We start from the raw sequence: 22195 nt of genomic DNA, 5'->3' as shown, positions 1-22195 counted from the left end.
ACTACTAATAAGACACGTTAGCCCCTAGCTAACGGGTCTGACCCTTTAGCCGAGCGGTTAGTGATGTCGCCTTGTGGTGCAGTACACCTCGTATCGAATCCCGCACCGGGCAAGAAAATAACCGGTTACATTGGTGGCAGCGGTGGGATCCGGAAGTGTGCAGATCCTCAGAAGTCTCTTCGGAGCGCGGGAATAACCAAGCGCGAGGACGCGCTTCCGCGAGAGGGTGACGACTGTAAACTACTAATAAGACACGTTAGTGCCTAGCTAACGGGTCTGACCCTTTACCCGAGCGGTTAGTGATGTCGCCTTGTGGTGCAGTACACCCCGTATCGAATCCCGCACCGGGCAAGGAAATAACCGGTTACACTACTCACTTGAAAGTGTATTGTCAGTGCTAGCCCTACTCCCAATTACCAACTCAAGACAACGACCCTGGATTTTATTGTTAATGAAAACGTCACACAACAATTGTTTTGCACCGTTTACACGTTGTCTATATCCAAACTAGTTGATGCAGAGCAAATATGAGATGTAACACCCATCCAGAGACCGCTTCTTCTTCTTCTTCTTGCCCCTCTGCTGACTGAAAAGACAACTCGATTCCTCTGAATGAGATGACAAGCTCCAGTTCCTTCAACTCTGCACTACTACTGTACACGTCAATACTATGGACACACGGTGAACAACGATAAGATGCTACCTCTCTTGAAAGTCGACCTGTGCTCTGCAGAAGGTCAACTGTGAGAACAGAGAGGGCGCTGGGCTTGATTTGTCTGCTGTCAGGGACTGCGAGCTATTTAGGTTGGCCTCTCGAACCTTTGCCCAGAGGAAATCTTCCCCTTTATGTGCAGCAGCGGTGGAAAGGGCAAAGCATCCAAATACAGTGCACAACCCTGGTGCCATTATGGAACAAGATTACAACCATCTTTCAGATGAACAATCTTACTACACTACTCTTTAAAAAGAGGCATCTAAATCAGATCTCTTAAGTGGGACATGCCTGTGTACCTGCATGGTTGAGGGATCAAATGTCCTTAGTTTTATGTAAAAAAATATTCGACCCGAAGAATCTGCCGCCCTTTGCAAGACTCGTTTATCCTTCATTTCCTGAAGTCTGTGTCCAGATTCCTTTTGAGGGTACTAACTCTGCTTATGGGTCCATGCAAATGTTCTGATTCTTTGTTTTTCTTTTAATTTCCCCTTTTGTTTATATTGGAGACATGCGGGACAGCTTTCGGAGCGAGCAGAAGTTATTCCCAAGGTTTTACTTTCGAAGTTTAAAAGTCATTTGAGTGATCATCACAGATTATGTGAATCAACATACATAAATGATGCTGATATAAAGCCTCTCTGATAAAGCCGAGGTCAAATTACTAGCCGAGTAACTGTACCCCGAAACTACCCTAAGAGGGCCATCTTTCATTAGGCCCTCTCTTTGTTTCCACATTTGTGGACGTGTTCACACACGTTGCATTAAATGTTGCAAGCCTTATTCTGTAACTAGAGTATATGTGTGTTCAGGAAAGGGGTGCTTAACTCAAAAATGGTAACACGTGATATAATCTGGTTATTAAGATCATTTCCTCCCTTCAACTATTGCAAACATACGCCAATATTTTCCCTCTAACGAAAGCATTTTTTTGCAAGATGTGTGAACTGTATGTGTTGAGTCAGCTCCCACTTTGGTAAGTGTGCCATGCAGCAGACATTGTGTTGTTCATCCTCGATATACCAATATTCCAGCATTACACAGGTCCGCCTGGTACATGGCTGCCGGTATGCTGCAGATGTGTCTTCATTTCACCACCAGCTAAATTTATCAACCGTGATCTTCTTTACTGTATGATTACAATATTATGATTACGATATTATGATTACAATGTTATGATTATTATGATTACAATGTGATCTGGTAAATAAACAAGGCTTTTCAGTTACTGGTAAGCAAAAACAAGTGTGTAATTGCAAATAAACAATTCAGTCTGTTCACTATTTCCGCCCTGGCATTAATTTTTATGGAATAGATATGAAGTTTTTTTTAAAATATGTATAGATAATTAGATTTGTCCCAAATAGTTGCACAGCAAAAGCCATATTGTGGCTTCGGTACCTGACTGCCGTACACTGGTACGGTAGCCAGGGTAGAGTCAATGGGAGGAATCTACTTTGAATCAGACAAGAATAATGCTACCCCCTAGTGGTCAAAGGGATTCTGCACCCCCCCCCCCATACGTTCTTCCATATGCAGAGCACTGATTTTACTTGTTTCTTCCTCTGCTGGGTTGTTGGCTGAAAGGGGTGGGGTGGTGGCTGCAGAGAAGAGGAGGTTTAAACCTGGCAGCTGCCTCGCAGTAACACAATCTGATACTGTTGACCACAAAGACACAATCTGTGTGTGTGTGTGTGTGTGTGTGTGTGTGTGTGTGTGTGTGTGTGTGTGTGTGTGTGTGTGTCTGAAAGGGCGAGAGAGTGTGTCTCAAAGAGAGAGAGAGAGAGAGAGAGAGTGTGTGTGTCTGTGTGTCTGAAAGAGAGAGAGCAGGAGAGAGAGAGTCTCAAAGAGAGAGCGAGAGAGAGGCAGTGTGTGTGTGTGTGTGTGTGTGTGTGTGTGTGTGTGTGTGTGTGTGTGTGTGTGTGTGTGTGTGTATTTGTGTGTCTGAAAGAGCGAGTGCGTGTGTCTGAAAGAGAGAGAGAGAGTCTCAAAGAGAGAGAGAGAGAGAGAGAGAGAGAGAGAGGCAGTGTGTGTGTCTGAAAGAGAGAGAGAGAGAGTCTCAAAGAGAGAGAGAGAGAGAGAGAGAGGCAGTGTGTGTGTGTCTGAAAGAGCGAGTGTGTGTGTCTGAAAGAGAGAGAGAGAGAGAGAGAGAGTGTGTGTGTGTGTGTGTGTGTGTGTGTGTGTGTGTGTGGTAAATGGACTGCATTCATACAGCGCTTTTCTAGTCTACCAACCACTCAAAGTGGTTTACATTGAATGCTTCACATTCACCCATTCTCACACACACATCCACACACTGATGGTGGAGGCTGCCATGCAAGGCTCCAACCTGCTCATCAGGAGCAGTTAGGGGGGGTTCAGTGTCTTGCTCAAGGACACTTCGGCACGCTCTCTGGGGGAGCCGGAGATCGAACCAGGAACGTTCTGGTTACTAGACGACCCGCTCTACCTCCTGATCCATGCCGCCCTCTGTATGTGTGTGTGTGTGTGTGTGTGTGTGTGTGTGTGTGTGTGTGTGTGTGTGTGTGTGTGTGTGTGTGTGTGTGTGTGTGTGTGATTGCTGTTATGAGCTTTTTGTTTGCGGTGTCTTTGCCCCCCCCCCAAAAATAAGATACTTCCTATCAAAATAATCCTGACACAGTGACAGCTTAAAAGGCAGTGATGCAGCTTATTAGCGATACTAGCTAACTAAAGCATTTGCTTGAATTAACATTTGTTTGTGATCGGGGGGAGGCCGTTCCTCCCAATCACGCCCCTCCAGGTTTCTCCATCGTTGCCCACGTGAGCCTTGAAGTCCCCCAGCAGAATTGTACAGTCCCCAGGCAGAACCCTATCCAGGACACCACCCGGAGACTCCAAGAAGGCCGGATACTCCGACCTGCTATTCGGTGTATAAGCGCACACAACAGTCAAGCCTTCCCCCCAGCGACTCGCAGTCGTATAGAGGCGACCCTCTCATTCCCCGGGGAGAACTACGACACGGTGGTGCCCAACCGGGGACTTGTGAGTATCCCCACACCCGCTCGGCGCCTGTCACCTTGGCCAACTCTGGAAAAGTAACGAGTCCAGCCCCTCTCCAGGAGTTTGGTACCAGAGCCCATGCTATGTGTGGAGGTGAGCCCAGCTATATCTAGTTGGTACCGTTCCACCTCCCGCACCAGCTCAGGCTCCTTCCCTCCCAGGGAGGTGACATTCCACGTCCCGAGGACCAATATGCGATGCCGGGAGTCGGCACGCCCCGGTCCCCGCCTTTGCCTGCCGCCCGGCCTGCATTGCACCCTAACCCAATGCTCATCCCCACGTGTGGTGGGTCCACGGGGTGGTGGCTCCATGTTGTTTTTTCGAGCTGGGCCCGACCAGGCCCCATGGGCCAAGGCCCGACCACCAGACCACCAGACGCTCTCTGGCGAGCTCCCTTCCCAGGTCTGGCTCCAGGAGGGGGCCCCGGTTTCCCTTTTCCAGGCGAGGTGCTGTAGGTCTGCGGGTGTTCTTTCATTGGGTTTCTTGGGAATCGCTCTTAGCCTGGCCCCTCCCCTGGGACCAATTTGCTTTGGGAGACCCGACCAGGAGCTATTGCCCCTAGCAACACAGCTCCCAGGATCACCGGGACATCAGAACCCCTCCACCACGTTACGGTGGCGATTCTCAGAGGGGCAAAGTTAAGGTATTCATTCTAATCTGTAGCCTGCTAGTTTCTCATCCATTATCCAAACCGCCTATCCTGCTCTCAGGGGGATGCTGGAGCCTATCCCAGCAGTCACTGGGCGGCATTGGCATTGGGTGGTCTCTGTGGTGACGGTGGTCGCCACCTGGATGCTGCTTGGCATCCCTCTCATCACATTTACTTTCTATATAGCTTACAAATCCATATAATTTTGTTATCCTGTTTCAATGTTGTATCCTTCTCTCACTAAGATGTGTGACTAATTATTTATTTATTTATTTTTACATGGTGATGCTGGTCATGTGGCTGGACTGTTCCGGTGGCGTCTGGACACTGCTTGGCCTCCTGCGCGTCACGTTCTTCATAAATTTTATAATTCCATTATAGTTTTGTTATCCTCTTTCGTTGTTGTATTGTGTAAATTGTGTAAACACAACATCCATTGCACGTTGTCCATCTCGGGAGAGAGATCCCTCCACTGTTGCTCTCCCTGAGGTTTCTTCCTGTTTTTCTCCCCATTAAAGTTTTTTTTTTTAGGGAGTTGTTCCTTATCCGATGCGAGGGTCTAAGGGCAGGATGTTGTGTTGCTGTAAAGCCCACTGAGGCAAATTTGTAATTTGTCATATTGGGCTATACAAATAAAATTGACTTGACTTCATACACCTAGGGACAATTTAGTACAGCTGACTCACATGTCTTTGGGAGGAAACCGGAGCCCCCGGAGGAAGCCCACACAGACACGGGGAGAACATGCAAACTCCACACACAGAACGACCCTGGGTGACTCCCAAGGTATGATTACCCCGGGGCTCGAACCCAGGACCCTCTTGCTGTCAGGCCACCGTGCTAACCACTGCACCACCGTGCTGCCACTAGTTTCTTAGTTGGAGGGGTGACCTAGTGAACTATTCCCATTTGGTTTGTTGTATTGTGTAGCCTATTCAGCTGTAACTATTTTTGCAGATCACAAAACAGCTTCCTTTCTTTTTTTTAACCATAGATCAAAATCACCCACCCCTTAAACGTTCAGGCTTACTCACACATACTGTACTGTATCACAGAGTGCCTGTGACCCAGGAACAAAAACGTTTTGAATTTCCATTTATATATATATATGTATATACACTACCGTTCAAAAGTTTGGGATCACCCAAACAATTTCGTGTTTTCCATGAAAAGTCACACTTATTCACCACCATATGTTGTGAAATGAATAGAAAATAGAGTCAAGACATTGACAAGGTTAGAAATAATGATTTGTATTTGAAATAAGATTTTTTTTACATCAAACTTCGCTTTCGTCAAAGAATCCTCCATTTGCAGCAATTACAGCATTGCAGACCTTTGGCATTCTAGCTGTTAATTTGTTGAGGTAATCTGGAGAAATTGCACCCCACGCTTCCAGAAGCAGCTCCCACAAGTTGGTTTGGTTGGATGGGCACTTCTTTGAGCAGATTGAGTTTCTGGAGCATCACATTTGTGGGGTCAATTAAACGCTCAAAATGGCCAGAAAAAGAGAACTTTCATCTGAAACTCGACAGTCTATTCTTGTTCTTAGAAATGAAGGCTATTCCATGCGAGAAATTGCTAAGAATTTGAAGATTTCCTACACCGGTGTGTACTACTCCCTTCAGAGGACAGCACAAACAGGCTCTAACAGGTACTATTTAATGAAGATGCCAGTTGGGGACCTGTGAGGCGTCTGTTTCTCAAACTAGAGACTCTAATGTACTTATCTTCTTGCTCAGTTGTGCAACGCGGCCTCCCACTTCTTTTTCTACTCTGGTTAGAGCCTGTTTGTGCTGTCCTCTGAAGGGAGTAGTACACACCGGTGTAGGAAATCTTCAATTTCTTAGCAATTTCTCGCATGGAATAGCCTTCATTTCTAAGAACAAGAATAGACTGTCGAGTTTCAGATGAAAGTTCTCTTTTTCTGGCCATTTTGAGTGTTTAATTGACCCCACAAATGTGATGCTCCAGAAACTCAATCTGCTCAAAGAAGTGCCCATCCAACCAATCCAACTTGTGGGAGCTGCTTCTGGAAGCGTGGGGTGCAATTTCTCCAGACTACCTCAACAAATTAACAGCTAGAATGCCAAAGGTCTGCAATGCTGTAATTGCTGCAAATGGAGGATTCTTTGACGAAAGCAAAGTTTGATGTAAAAAAAATCTTATTTCAAATACAAATCATTATTTCTAACCTTGTCAATGTCTTGACTCTATTTTCTATTCATTTCACAACATATGGTGGTGAATAAGTGTGACTTTTCATGGAAAACACAAAATTGTTTGGGTGATCCCAAACTTTTGAACGGTAGTGTATATATGTATATATATATGTGTGTATATATATATACACATACATACATACATACACATACACACACACACACACACACACACACACACACACACACACACACACACACACACACACACACACACACACACACACACACACAGACGGGTGACAGATGAAAGGAAAATCCTGAATGCTTGACCCCTGCAGTGAGGGGGTCCAGGGGGCTCTGTTATGCTGTGGGGGGCATCTTCCTGGCATGGTTTGGGTCTATTTGTCCCCTTAGAGGGGAAGGGTCACTGCAAATCAATACAAAGTTATTCTGAGTGATCACCTTTATCCTATGATGAGACATCTCTATGCTGATGGGAGTGGTCTCTTCCATGATGATGATGCCCCCATCCAAAGGACACGAGGGGTCACTGGATGGGTTGATGAGTATGAAAATGATGTAAATCACATGCTATGGCCTTCACAGTCACCAGATCTCAACCAGACTGAACACCTATGGGAGGTTTTGGACCGACGTGTCAGACAGCGCTCTCCACCACCATCAGCAAAACACCAAATGAGGGAATATCTTTTGGAAGAATGTGGTCTATCCCTTTAGTAGAGCTCAGAGACTTGTAGAATCTATGACAAGGAGCACTGAAGCTGTTCTGGAGGCTTGTTGTGGACCAACACCTTACTAAAACACTTCATGTTGGTTTTCCCTTTCATTTGTCACCCATCTGTACACGTATACATGCCATCAGGACTGTGAAAATCCCTGGAGATCAGCAGTTTGTCAGATGCTGGAAACCACCACATCTGCCACCGACAATCATTCCACTGCCTAAGTCCCCCAGATCAAACATCTGCCTCATTTTAATGTTTGGTCCAACAACAAGTGAGCCTCTTGACTGTGTCTGCATGCTTTATACACTGAGTTGCAGCCACGTGATTCACTGTTTGATTATTTGTGTTAAATAAGCACCAGCTGACATGTTGAAATAAATGATTAAACTGCTCTGAAAACTCGTCTAACTACTCCTGAGATGTTCACCTACTGGAACCAATCAGCATATTAAACTCACATAAGTGACCCAGATAGCAAAATTACAGTGGCCCAGACCCATCCCACACCAACGCTTTCATCCGGCCCACATACCGCGTGGAATGATGGCACTCGGGCGGTCCGCTCCTGTTTGCCAGATCTGGGCCAGAACCAAGCCATGTGCCACATATTTGCCAAAGGTGGCCCATATTTGTTTTGTAATATTTGTGCCATATTCAACATTTACCACACGGGCCACTTCAGGGTCACATTCAGATCACATGTTACCGAGAGCACCGCATCTTCGCCAAAAAAAGGCCCCCATTTGATTTGGCATATTTGGGCCATATTTGCTATTATACACGTGGGCCACTTCAGGCTCACATCCATTTCGTCGGGGCCAGAAGAAGGCCGTCAGTGCCGCATCGTTGCCTGAAGTGGCCCACATCCGGATGCTGTCTGGGTAATTACATAATAACACACTTACACTTCTTCCTTCCATGAAAAGTGTGAGCTTTGATGGATGCCATTTTTAAGAACCGGGAAGTGAATGTTGTCAAGATGACACGTCTACATGTGTCACATCATGGAAAAGCTTTAGATGTCTTCACACAATGGTACGTATGGCTTCATAGATACAAAGCTGATATACATGTTCCTTAAAGAGGACAACAGAAATGTAATTGCTGGGCCTCAGATGGTTAAACCACAGGACATTCAGTGATTTGCTGCTATGATCTAAATCAGTAATGTATATATATATATATATATATATCACTTCAACATGGACCTAAAATGAGTCACAACAAATGGTGTATTTTTGTTTGTCGGTCGTTGTCAGTGTCTCATGGTTCTGAGAAAAGGTCCTTAAGCCTTGGTACCGTGAGGCAGGCCTTCATTTCTTACACCTCCTTGCGTAGAGCCACCCTCATACCACTAAATATCTTGCCCACGGCCTCAAAGAGCGGGTCGCAGAAGGTCCGCACGGTTAGCGAGTAGATACGGCTCAGACATTGGGACTCGATCACGCAGCTCTTAATGCAAGGCATAACGGCCCAGATGTGGCAGAAGGACAGACAGGCGAACAAGAAGCCCCACAGCAGAGACACGGGGATGCCCAAGATGGCCGACAGGATGCGGTAGCACCAGTACTTGGACACAGTGAAGGTGGTGTAGCTGAGTTTCCACACCCCGTCCATGCTGTGTGTGCCATCAGGCTCCGCAATCACATCTTCAAAGTCCACCTGGACAATAAAGGGAATAACAGCAACCACTTCATGTACTTTGTACCAGTGTTAAAGCTTCACCGAAATATAGTTTTAACATTACTTATTACTTAAATTGTCATGCCTTTTCTACTGTCTCTTTCTACTAAAGAAAAAACAAAAAAGGGTAACACTTTAGTATGGGGAACATAGTCACCATTAATTAGGTGCTTATTAGCATGCAAATTAGCAACATATTGGCTCTTAATTGGTCATTATTACATACTCATTAATGCCTTATTCTGCATGGCCTTATTATACAACCAGTAAGCCATTAACTATGAGTTTTCCCTCTATAACCTCAGAATTATTGCTTATTAGTAGCACCATCTCAATATACTTTGCTTAGTATGGCCTTTATAAGGTGGTAGTACCACAAGAAGAGTTATTCTCCCTTACTAACACTTAATGAATATGGTCTGTTCTTACATAACAAAACACAAAACTACAAGTGTTCATAGTGTTAAATTACTCTAAATTAAGTTTTTGTTACTTAGAATATGTTCCCCATACTAAAGTGACATCTTGATCATTACTAATTCACTAGTAATTAAGTTTTTTTACTTAGAATATGTTCCCGATACTAAAGTGTTACCCAAAAAAGTATAAAAACTAGAATTCAATTTTTCTATTTTACTCTCAAGCTCCTCCTGGTCTTTTTTCCCCTGTGATATTCATGACGTCATCAGACACTCCTTTACCTACAGCCAATCAGATCAAATCATCAAAACTATGAAACCCCGCCCACCCCGACTGTCAACCCCTGCTTTTACTTGTCACTCAAAGTTCAGCTCATGAATATTAATGAGGGCTAGACCCCTCCCGCACAGTCACTGAGACGACTGAGGACAGTTTTGGATAAAGATATAGAAAACCTCCACAATATTTGTACTTTACAAATAAGAAGAAAAGGTTGCTGAATATTTTACTACGCTGTGTTCAAGGTTTTAGAATATGAAAAGTTGAATTTGATTACCGTCCGACTTTAACAGCTGGAAAAACATTGCTTTTCCCACATTTATTTTGCTCCAAATTTAACCATTTATAAACTATAATAATCTGATACATGTAATGACTCAGTTGGCTCACATTTATTGTGAAATTTAGGAAAATTTTTGCATAACCATGCAGCATGAAGTCAGTTCAACCTGTCCAACACACAGATCAGCATCGGGCAGCTAATGAGCTAACATGAGTGAGTCAAACCAATGTTTGACTCACTCACTTGGCCCAACTAACTAAAAATATGCACCCAATTACGACACTTTCTTCCCCTACTAAAATCTTCTCCTGACAAGAACAGGCGCATAAGATTAAATCAAATTAAAGCCATTTTATAGACCAAAGAAAACTATCTCCATCAACTTCATGCCACGCCCTGCCCCCTCAGAGATATCTTTATGACAGTGCTACCATGCTAAAGGCTATTTTAGGGGTCAATTTTGTATAAGGCAAACACCAAGGCTTCACAAAACTGTATGTAGCGTAAAGCTGCCCTGTGGTAACGTGCATCAGTTAAGCCATTTCTCTGAGATCAAAATGGCTGGAAAAACACCCAGCATATTCACCTTAACAACATCTTCATTGATCCGCTTTGGGTCCCTGCTGGTGAGGTCTATCTCTCTGGTGTGAATGTCCATCTTTATTTTTTTCTCCAGGCTGTGGTTGATGTCGGCCATGGTCCCGGTTTCCGACTATAGACGGAGAGTGTCCAGGTGGGTCCGGGTGGGTACGTACAGCAAGGGGGAACTGAGACGAGCCTGGCATATGGCTGGAGTCATCTGAGCCCACAATGGCAAATATCAGGGCAAGGAGTGGCTATGCATAGGCTGAACCTCAACATGCTGCTATGCCACTCCAGGAATGCGTGGCAGTCAGCTGCCGGCGATGACTGCCTCAACCTATCAAAAGCACAGCGCTGCAGACATATCACTTCCACTACACAACTAAACAAACTTGGAAACAACCCACAAATACAAACACACACACACACACACATACACACTTACACACAAACTAATATTGCCCATTCTTTGTACACGTGCGATAATTCACACTGGGACCCTAAGCATCTCTTAAAAGGAGGAACAGGCTCTCGTTGTATTTTACACTACCACAATAAGCCACCATACAAGGAATATACCGTATCTCCCGTGAAAACACTGGACTCATCTTGCTGTATGGTATAATGGCTCGCATCATGTCCTCGATGAGGCCTGCTTTATTTTATACCAAGCTGGACTGCTGCAGAAACTGATGTGCTAGCATATGACGTAGGTGAAAGGGAAAATAACCTTCAATCAATACAATATCAATGCAAACTACCACGAGAGGTACCAAGTATACAACTCAGTCAGAATGCTGCCCGCCAAAACAAACTTCAAAATAGTTATGTTGGTGGTTATACTGTACATGGGTGGTCATATTTTTCAAAACTGTATGTGATGCACTGGATTTTCATTTATACTTGTGCGTTCTTGTATACGGCATGTGCCAAAGGACATGTGGAAATAGCTAATGGAGCAACGTAGGGAAATCTGAATCTTGGTTTGTCTGTCGTTCTGTAGGGGAATCTTTCATCAGTATCTTTATTCTGTAAAAACTGTGGCGCAAGGTGCCCATGGCTAAACAACAGCATCTTAGCTTGGCATCTAGTCAGGTATAGAGCACATAGTGAGCTTCCACTGCTGAAACTGATGACATGAGTGGCAAAATCAGGCCTGCGCAGACAAAAAAAAGGGGAAGTTACAAACTTTTTAATAAAAATATATCGATTTCAGTATCATTTACTTTTTCAAACGACAAGATATTTGATGAAATTTTGTTTAGTTCCATCAAAATTTTCGACTGTGTAAATTAAAGAAAAAAAGCAGTCCTATTAGAGCACAATTTACAATCAACGTAAGGGCTAAGAAATTATCACAATCTCCAACTGAAAATCGTCAGATTTAAGCGTGGCCTGTAATAGCCATAGCTAAAGACTGAATTAATTTGATAGTAACTGAATGTATCAGTCATAAGGTTCTTTGAAGAAAACATTAATTCATACGCCAAAGAAGGTTGAATCAGTTCATTTGGTTACAATGTTTATTGACAGGATCTGTCTATAAACATTGTATCCAGATGAACTGATACAACCTTCTTTGATGTTCTGTCTATAAACATTGTATCCAGATGAACTGATCCAACCTTCTTTGATGTTCTTACCTGCATTATTGAGCATGCATCAAGACATTAATTCATACAGGTAAGTAGTGTGCATATTGCCTTTCCCCCGCCATTCCTCTCCAAACAGAAAAAACTTTAACATAAACATCTCATCCAAATAGACACAGCTTTTTTGAGACCAATATTTCACGTAATAACTTGCTGTGTTTCCATATTTCTCTGTGAACTTCAGACTCAGAAATGCAAAGTATCAAAAGGTGAGGAAATATGAAACACAGAGCGAGGGCTATGATGTGTACCGTGACTAAACATCCGCATGTCAACTGCGTGACGTCACTGAATTCTGTGGCAAAATCAAAATCAAAATCAATCAACCTAACAATGTCTGTATGAGAAGCTACACTGCCGGCACACTAAACTTTCTGCTTGAAGAAACCCTTTGTCCAAATGGACATCAGCAAACACAGAGACTCCAGTTAGAAGACTCGACCATACTGATCTCACTTCACATTGAAAGCTGCTTGATCCACCGTCAACTTCTCAGCCTTGCAAAAGCAATATTTAAACTTGGCTTCACCTCATACAACATACGATACAATTATCAAGCAAATTGTTAACCTCTTTTTTTTTCTTTTTTTTTTGGTTTTGCAAGTCTTGTGTTTTTAAAAGGGCCAGCAAACTCGACGAGTGGCTATATTTTGCAGAGATTAATTTATAGTTGGGAAATGTTATTCAGAAGAAGAACATGTATATTCATAAGAATTATACAATTTAGAGGCTTTGCCAAGACTGACTCCAGGAACAAGTTTGAACGTATAATCATGAAGTGACTTGCAGTTGAATAAATGTCATCGTTTCGTTCTCTGTGTCCAGTCTCAGTGCACATTTGGGCTCAGTCCATGGACACCGGTGAGCATTTGCACTTTGCTGACAACTACTGACATAGGAGATGATCCCAATGTCTGTGTGTTCCATGCTTGTTGAAAAAAAAAAAGAGAGACTCATTCTCTGGCCAGATGGACGCTGAAGCCTCCACAGCACCTCCCCGTACTTGTGAGACAGGGACGCACAATGACATCCAAAACAATACTCCACAGTCTCTCTAGCCAGGATGTGCCAACCAAGATGCAGTGGATACACGGGCGGACCATCCTGTGTTAGCAAACGATAGATGAACACTCAGAGAAACAGCACAAAACCAGAGAAGTGTGGCCCTCATACATAATTTGTGATGTGTATGTTAAGCATGGGGGACTCCATGATATTGCTGTGAACATACCAGATGTGGAGGCAGCTGAGAGTAGCAAAGAGGATGCCAGAGATAATGGACATGGGAATGGCCAGGAGTACGGTGACTATCCGGTAGACCCACACCCTGAGCACTTCAAACAGAGCATGACTCCAGATCCATACTCGGTCCCCGCTGCGGACTGACACTGGCTCGGCTATTACATCCTCGAAGGTCACCTGGAGGAGACACAAATAACGTTGTCACAGTTACTTGAAGACTGCAGAGTTCAACTTTCATTTCATGTTGCTGTTTTCTTTATTTGCTGCAGCTTTGTTTATTAAAAAAAACACAACACATACACTAGGGGGCAGTATAACCACCCAACCAGCTTCATGCTTTTTTCTGCATGTCACTATTTATGTGTGACTGAATTTTATTTCCAAGTGAACATGTCATATGGCTGAAATGACTCCTTCAAACTGTTTGTGAAACCAAAAATGTAGCTGCTCCATGAAAAATGAAATACCTTCAGACAGTCGTTGATTCCTCTCGGGTCTCTAACATTGAGCAGAGGCTTGGTATCACTGATTTCCACTAATGTGGATGTGTGAATGTTCTCCTCTTCTTCAAACGCCGGAGGAGCCTTCCACAGGGGCAGTGGTTCATCTTGCTCATCAAAGTCATCGGGGTCATCGGAGTCCCTCAGATCAATCTCTACCTCCTCGGAGTCTTCCCCTTTCATCATGATGTCTACTCCAACACGAGACCAAGACCAGGTCCAGAGCTGAGAGGGTGTCTCTCTCACTATCCCAACAACTCCTTCAGAGTCAGTCTGAGCCCCGGGGTGGCCAAGTCAGAGCCCCTCAGCTGGCACTGCAGTGGGGTTATATTGGGAACGTTACAGTGGCCTGGTTGGTATTTCCAGATGGTCTTTTCATGTGTGGATCACAGCCCCTGTGCCTGCACTGGGACTGCCGCCTACATCCCAGGATATAAATATCAGGCAGAGGACTTTTGCTTTATGAACTGAGATACACTGCCGAGAGCGGAAGCACACACAAACACCTCCGCTCTTCAGCAGATATGATGTGAACTGTAATAGCAAAGGATAAACGACAACAATCTGACGATCTTAATGACATGCACAGTATAAATTGAAGAGTATATTTTGAGTGTCGTTGGATCTTAAAGGTTCACTTTGTACATCTGGGGAAATAGCAACTGTGCCGAGGTAGGCTACCAAACAACTATAACTCGGCCTTTTTCATCTAGTGGAGAATGTCTCAGAATAGGGGTCAAGTTGCTGGAAACTGACTCAACAGTGCCCCTAATTTGGTCAATAAAATGTCTGCCAGCTCTCACCCCTTCAAATGAATCACAATCTGACCTGCCTGCAGGCCTACCACACTTTTTGAAATAAACCTTAATAAAACTTGTGACCGTCAGATACGTTAATATTGCTCCATTATTCTTTAAATGTCTGTCGAGGCGATATCCGGGATGTAATACATGTAATATGTATACCGGATGGATGTAATATGTATACCGCTTGTCCTTTCTCAAGGTCGCGGGGATGCTGGAGCCTATCCCAGTAGTCACTGGGCGGCAGGCGGGGAGACACCCTGGACAAGCCACCAGTCCATCACAGAATTATATCTATCTATATCTATCTATCTATCTATCTATCTATCTATCTATCTATCTATCTATCTATCTATCTATCTATCTATCTATCTATCTATCTATCTATCTATCTATCTATCTATCTATCTATCTATCTATCTATCTATCTATCTATCTATCTATCTATCTATCTATCTATCTATCTATCTATCTATCTATCTATATATATATAGAGAGAGATATGCTCCAGCATGCATGACAAGGCAGTAAATGGTATGTTCTTTCACATGTAGCTCTATTGACAGCTGATGATTGGTTACGGCATGAAACAGGCTTGTACTGTCTCATAAAGAATTTACTTGACCCATTGGATTTATATACACACACATACATATATATACGTACATATATACATACACACAAACACACATATATATATATATATATATATATATATATATATATATATATATATATATATATATATATATATATATATATCAGCACGGTGGCGCAGTGGTTAGCGCGGTTGCCTCACAGCAAGAAGGTCCTGGGTTTGAGCCCCGGGGTAGTCCAACCTTGGTGGGTTGTCCCGGGTCGTCCTCTGTGTGGAGTTTGCATGTTCTGCCCGTGTCTGTGTGGGTTTCCTCTGGGGGCTCTGGTTTCCTCCCACAGTCCAAACACATGTAGGTCAGGGGAATCGGCCATACTAAATTGTCCTGCAGTATGAATGTGTGTGAGAGTTGGCCCTGTGATGGCCTGGCAGCCTGTCCAGGGTATATCCCCGCCTGCTGCCCAATGACTGCTGGAATAGGCTCCAGCATCCCCGCGACCCCCTATGAGAGAGAGAGAGAGAGAGAGAGAGAGAGAGAGAGAGAGAGAGAGAGAGAGAGAGAGAGAGAGAGAGAGAGAGAGAGAGAGAGAGGTTTGCAACAAGCAGCCAGTCATTGCACCAGTGCCTTGGTCTGGTCTGTCCGGTCCACCAATAGCATCAGTCACCTTCTGGAAGCATCCGTAACCATCCGTGTTTACATGGACCTACTGTTGATCGTACTCATTATCTCTCTTCACCCTTTCTGGTGTTTGGCATGTATCGCAACATGCTTTTAGGGGGGGGGGACTCTTTCACCCTTTTCAACCTTTGGACCCATTAACAAATCTTCCTTCTACTGCTATTAATAGGTCAGCTATGAATCCACAGGGGCGAGCTGAATCAAACAGTTCTCCCTGTGCCAACAGCCCCTCAGGTGTACGGCCGTCCCCTCTTGCCATCGACCTCATATAACCATGGCTTTTACTCCATTAACAGGACTCACATAGTACAGCCCATAAGGAGGTACTGGTAGTACTGCTGCTGGTACTGGTAATGTTGTCAGTGACAGCATTACCAGCACCTTGTTTGAATATCTACTAAGCTCCTTCGAAAGACTTGATTTGCAGAGGCGTTTACCTGTGTGACTAGCGAATCTCTCCTACGCCGCAAACAAAACAATCTGGAAGTGGTGACTCAGGGGAAGGGACGAGTAAATCTTTCCAGAAGGTGCATGACATGCCAAACCACAAATTATCAATAAATGAGGAGTTGCAGTGATGGAAAATGTGAAATGTTCTGCTTTGTAAAGCGTAAAAATCCGCTTTGCTTTTTTTTATGGACCGCCAGCATACTGTATGTACAGCGTTGGACACAGGACGGACATCCCCACAATGGCCACCGTACACATGGCATATGGTCTCCATGGTAAACGGTCATTTCTGCCTGGTGGATGGAGACGTAGAAGGAACAAAGTATGTTGATGACACGAGAGTTTCCTGTGTGCGGGCTAGTAGGAGACAGGGGTATGCTAATGGACTGTGCACCTCGCCAGATGGCGAAGGGTTGTTTGTGTGTCCACGGCTGGACAGGTGAATAGACCGACCGCCGGATAGTGTGTGTGTGTGTGTGTGTGGGGGGGGGGGGGGCTGAACTTCTTCACCTCTCTCCGTGTCCTCTCTAGTATAACAGACCTAATAAAGGAGAGAGGGGTCATTACCCGGTTGGAAGTAGATTATATTCATATCACGGGGGAGAAGGGCACAGTACCGAGTGGCTCGTTGGTATTTCGGTTTGAAACGGGTGCTTTGACTAAACCCGAGCAACCGACAAGAGTCCATCCCCCCCCCCTGCCTTCACCAACCAGCAGCAGCTTATGCAGGAGAGGAGTGATGTCAGACAGTGTCCCCGGTCCCCACCTGTCAGTCCAGCTGTTTCACGCTTTTAGGACAACAGGTCAGACTATCATTTCACAATCTGTAATTTCATAAATGAACGGTTAACGGCACAACTATCAATCTAACTGGACTTGGCCTCGAACATCTGAAACCAGCCAGGCAGCACAACGGACAGCTAGTGTCCTGTTTGGTGAAAGTGAAACAAGAGTGAATTTACATATTTTCAGACTGGGACTTTGATCTGTTTTAAGATATACACTTTCAACCCTACATATATATATATACACTACCGTTCAAAAGTTTGGGATCACCCAAACAATTTCGTGTTTTCCATGAAAAGTCACACTTATTCACCACCATATGTTGTGAAATGAATAGAAAATAGAGTCAAGACATTGACAAGGTTAGAAATAATGATTTGTATTTGAAATAAGATTTTTTTTACATCAAACTTTGCTTTCGTCAAAGAATCCTCCATTTGCAGCAATTACAGCATTGCAGACCTTTGGCATTCTAGCTGTTAATTTGTTGAGGTAATCTGGAGAAATTGCACCCCACGCTTCCAGAAGCAGCTCCCACAAGTTGGATTGGTTGGATGGGCACTTCTTTGAGCAGATTGAGTTTCTGGAGCATCACATTTGTGGGGTCAATTAAACGCTCAAAATGGCCAGAAAAAGAGAACTTTCATCTGAAACTCGACAGTCTATTCTTGTTCTTAGAAATGAAGGCTATTCCATGCGAGAAATTGCTAAGAAATTGAAGATTTCCTACACCGGTGTGTACTACTCCCTTCAGAGGACAGCACAAACAGGCTCTAACAGGTACTATTTAATGAAGATGCCAGTTGGGGACCTGTGAGGCGTCTGTTTCTCAAACTAGAGACTCTAATGTACTTATCTTCTTGCTCAGTTGTGCAACGCGGCCTCCCACTTCTTTTTCTACTCTGGTTAGAGCCTGTTTGTGCTGTCCTCTGAAGGGAGTAGTACACACCGGTGTAGGAAATCTTCAATTTCTTAGCAATTTCTCGCATGGAATAGCCTTCATTTCTAAGAACAAGAATAGACTGTCGAGTTTCAGATGAAAGTTCTCTTTTTCTGGCCATTTTGAGCGTTTAATTGACCCCACAAATGTGATGCTCCAGAAACTCAATCTGCTCAAAGAAGTGCCCATCCAACCAATCCAACTTGTGGGAGCTGCTTCTGGAAGCGTGGGGTGCAATTTCTCCAGACTACCTCAACAAATTAACAGCTAGAATGCCAAAGGTCTGCAATGCTGTAATTGCTGCAAATGGAGGATTCTTTGACGAAAGCAAAGTTTGATGTAAAAAAAATCTTATTTCAAATACAAATCATTATTTCTAACCTTGTCAATGTCTTGACTCTATTTTCTATTCATTTCACAACATATGGTGGTGAATAAGTGTGACTTTTCATGGAAAACACAAAATTGTTTGGGTGATCCCAAACTTTTGAACGGTAGTGTATATATATATATATATATATATATATATATATATATATATATATATATCTCCATCCATCAATTATCTAAACTGCTTATCCTGCTCTCAGGGTCAGGGGGATGCTGGAGCCTATCCCAGCTGTCACTGGGCGGCTGGTGGGGAGACACCCTGGACAGGCCGCCAGCCCATCACAGAATTATATATATATATATATATTTACTCAACTCAAATCAAATCAAATCAAATCAAATGTCTTTATTTCAAACATGCAAAATAAAGGAAAATGACTACAAATTAAAAAAAAACAAACAACAAATGATAAAAAATAAAACCGGAAGAATTCAACAAGACTTCTCAATAGAGAATCGAATAAATATTAGATGTTCGAAAATTAGCGGGAGGAAGTTACTACTAATAATTTCCTGCTCCCTCTCTAATACTCAATTAATAAACCTAAATAATACACTGAATTTTCACACAGCAGATTATTTCATTCTCAATACCTATCTCACAGTAACTCAATTTAAAAAACAAAACCACAAAAGAAGAAGAAGAACTCTCTGCGGACGGTTGAAGCGCATCTCCGGTGTTTGTGGGCGTGCAGGTGCACACGGACTCCTCCTGATGCTGTTTCACAGGCAGTGTGAAGACATAAACCAGAAGGTTCATCCATCACACCTTCACTCCTCAAATCTCCACGTCTGCTACACCCAATAGCACGATGGGTCTGCAACAACAGAGACATGTCAACCTGCTTCAACAGGCAACAACAGAGACAGGTAAACCTGCTTCAACAGGAGACAACTGAGACATGTCAACCTACTTCAACAGGCAACAACATAGAAACGAAAACCTGCTTCAGCAGGCAACAACAGAGACATGTCAACCTGCTTCAACAGCCAACAACAGAGACATGTAAACCTGCTTCAACAGGAGACAACAGAGACATGTAAACCTGCTTCAACAGGAGACATAAGAGACATGTCAACCTACTTCAACAGGCAACAACATAGACACGAAAACCTGCTTCAGCAGGCAACAACAGAGACATGTCAACCTGCTTCAACAGCCTACAACAGAGACATGTCAACCTGCTTCAGCAGGAGACAACAGAGACATGTCAACCTGCTTCAACAGGCAACAACAGAGACACGTCAACCTGCTTCAACAGGCAACAACAGAGACATGTCAACCTGCTTCAACAGGCAACAACAGAGCCATGTCAACCTGCTTCAACAGCCAATAACAGAGACATGTCAACCTGCTTCAACAGGCAACAACAGAGACATGTCAACCTGCTTCAACAGCCAACAACAGAGACATGTCAACCTGCTTCAACAGGCAACAACAGAGACACGTCAAACTGCTTCAAGAGGCAACAACAGAGACATGTCAACCTGCTTCAACAGGCAATAACAGAGCCATATCAACCTGCTTCAGCAGGAGACAACAGAGACATGTCAACCTGCTTCAACAGGCAACAACAGAGACACGTCAACCTGCTTCAACAGCCAACAACAGAGACATGTCAACCTGCTTCAACAGGCAACAACAGAGACATGTCAACCTGCTTCAACCGGCAACAACAGAGACCTGTCAACAACAGGCAACAACAGAGACATGTCAACCTGCTTCAGCAGGAGACAACAGAGACATGTCAACCTGCTTCAACAGGCAACAACAGAGACACGTCAACCTGCTTCAACAGGCAACAACAGAGACATGTCAACCTGCTTCAACAGGCAACAACAGAGCCATGTCAACCTGCTTCAACAGCCAACAACAGAGACATGTCAACCTGCTTCAACAGGCAACAACAGAGACACGTCAACCTGCTTCAAGAGACAACAACAGAGACATGTCAACCTGCTTCAACAGGCAACAACAGAGACATGTCAACCTGCTTCAGCAGGAGACAACAGAGACCTGTCAACAACAGGCAACAACAGAGACATGTCAACCTGCTTCAGCAGGAGACAACAGAGACATGCCAACCTGCTTCAAAAGGCAACAACAGAGACACGTCAACCTGCTTCAACAGGCAACAACAGAGACATGTCAACCTGCTTCAACAGGCAACAACAGAGACATTTCAGCCTGCTTCAACAGGCAACAACAGAGACCTGTCAACAACAGGCAACAACAGAGACATGTCAACCTGCTTCAGCAGGAGACAACAAAGATATGTCAACCTGCTTCAGCAGGCAACAACAGAGTCACGTCAACCTGCTTAAACAGGCAACAACAGAGACATGTCAACCTGCTTCAACAGGGGACAACAGAGATATGTCAACCTGCTTCAACAGTCAACAACAGAGACCTGTCAACAACAGGCAACAACAGAGACATGTCAACCTGCATCAACAGACAACAACAGAGACACGCCAACCTGCTTCAACAGGCAACAACAGAGACATGTCAACCTGCTTCAACAGGCAACAACAGAGACATGACAACCTGCTTCAGCAGGAGACAACAGAGACATGTCAACCTGCTTCAACAGGCAACAACAGAGACATGTCAACCTGCTTCAACAGTCAACAACAGAGACCTGTCAACAACAGGCAACAACAGAGACATGTCAACCTGCTTCAACAGACAACAACAGAGACACGCCAACCTGCTTCAACAGCCAACAACAGAGACATGTCAACCTGCTTCAACAGGCAACAACAGAGACATGTCAACCTGCTTCAACAGGAGACAACAGAGACATGTCAGCCTGCTTCAACAGTCAACAACAGAGACATGTCAACCTGCTTAAACAGAGACATGTCAACCTGCCTCAACAGCCAACAACAGAGACATGTCATCCTGCTTCAACAGGCAAAAACAGAGACATGTCAACCTGCTTCAACAGGCAACAACAGAGACATGTCAACCTGCTTACACAGTCAACAACAGACACATGTCAACCTGCTTCAACAGGCAACAACAGAGACACGTCAAATTGCTAAAACAGGCAACAACAGAGACACGTCAACCTGCTTCAAGAGGCAAAATCAGAGACATGTCAACCTGCTTCAACAGCCAACAACAGAGACATGTCAACCTGCTTAAACAGGCAACAACAGAGACATGTCAACCTGCTTCAACAGGCAACAACAGAGACACGTCAACCTGCTTCAACAGGCAACAACAGAGACATGTCAACCTGGTTCAACAGGCAACAACAAAGACATGTCAACCTACTTCAACAGGAGACAACAGAGACCCGTCAACCTGCTTCAACAGGCAACAACAGAGACATGTCAACATGCTTCAACAGCCAACAACAGAGACATATCTACCTGCTTCAACAGGCAACAACAGAGACACGTCAACCTGCTTCAACAGCCAACAACAGAGACATGTCAACCTGCTTCAACAGGCAACAACAGAGACCTGTCAACCTGTTTCAACAGGCAACAACAAAGACATGTCAACCTCCTTCAACAGGAGACAACAGAGACCTGTCAACCTGCTTCAACAGGCAACAACAGAGACATGTCAACATGCTTCAACAGCCAACAACAGAGACATGTCTA

General features: G+C 44.2%; 2 protein-coding genes across 2 annotated transcripts; both read right to left on the bottom strand.

Annotated features, from left to right (window-relative positions):
- Window positions 1-8613: 8613 nt before the first annotated feature.
- LOC130108203 (caveolin-3-like) lies at window positions 8614-10655 on the bottom strand. Its single transcript, XM_056275063.1, has 2 exons — window positions 10545-10655; window positions 8614-8955 (listed from the first exon to the last, which is right to left on the bottom strand). The coding sequence occupies exons 1-2, from the start codon at window positions 10653-10655 to the stop codon at window positions 8614-8616; spliced, it is 453 nt and encodes a 150-aa protein (XP_056131038.1).
- Window positions 10656-11720: 1065 nt separating this feature from the next.
- cav4a (caveolin 4a) lies at window positions 11721-14183 on the bottom strand. Its single transcript, XM_056275037.1, has 3 exons — window positions 13902-14183; window positions 13424-13611; window positions 11721-13296 (listed from the first exon to the last, which is right to left on the bottom strand). The coding sequence occupies exons 1-3, from the start codon at window positions 14118-14120 to the stop codon at window positions 13146-13148; spliced, it is 558 nt and encodes a 185-aa protein (XP_056131012.1). The 5' UTR covers window positions 14121-14183; the 3' UTR covers window positions 11721-13145.
- Window positions 14184-22195: the final 8012 nt, after the last annotated feature.

This window comes from Lampris incognitus, chromosome 2 (genome assembly GCF_029633865.1).
Source record: "Lampris incognitus isolate fLamInc1 chromosome 2, fLamInc1.hap2, whole genome shotgun sequence".
Classification (NCBI taxonomy): Eukaryota; Metazoa; Chordata; class Actinopteri; order Lampriformes; family Lampridae; genus Lampris; species Lampris incognitus.
The sequence above is the reverse complement of the archived record's forward strand: the minus strand, read 5'-3'. Positions and strand labels throughout refer to the sequence as shown.

Bases quoted from the DNA above. Each gene is read 5' to 3' on its own strand.
- cav4a (XM_056275037.1), bottom strand. From the start codon at position 14,120: ATGATGAAAGGGGAAGACTCCGAGGAGGTAGAGATTGATCTGAGGGAC. The intron at 13,612-13,901 runs GTATTTCATTTT...TGTCTCCTCCAG, and splicing joins GAATCAACGACTGTCTGAAG to GTGACCTTCGAGGATGTAAT. The intron at 13,297-13,423 runs GTATGTTCACAG...TTGCTAACACAG, and splicing joins CTCAGCTGCCTCCACATCTG to GATGGTCCGCCCGTGTATCC.
- LOC130108203 (XM_056275063.1), bottom strand. From the start codon at position 10,655: ATGGCCGACATCAACCACAGCCTGGAGAAAAAAATAAAGATGGACATT. The intron at 8,956-10,544 runs GTGAATATGCTG...TTTATTGTCCAG, and splicing joins TCAATGAAGATGTTGTTAAG to GTGGACTTTGAAGATGTGAT.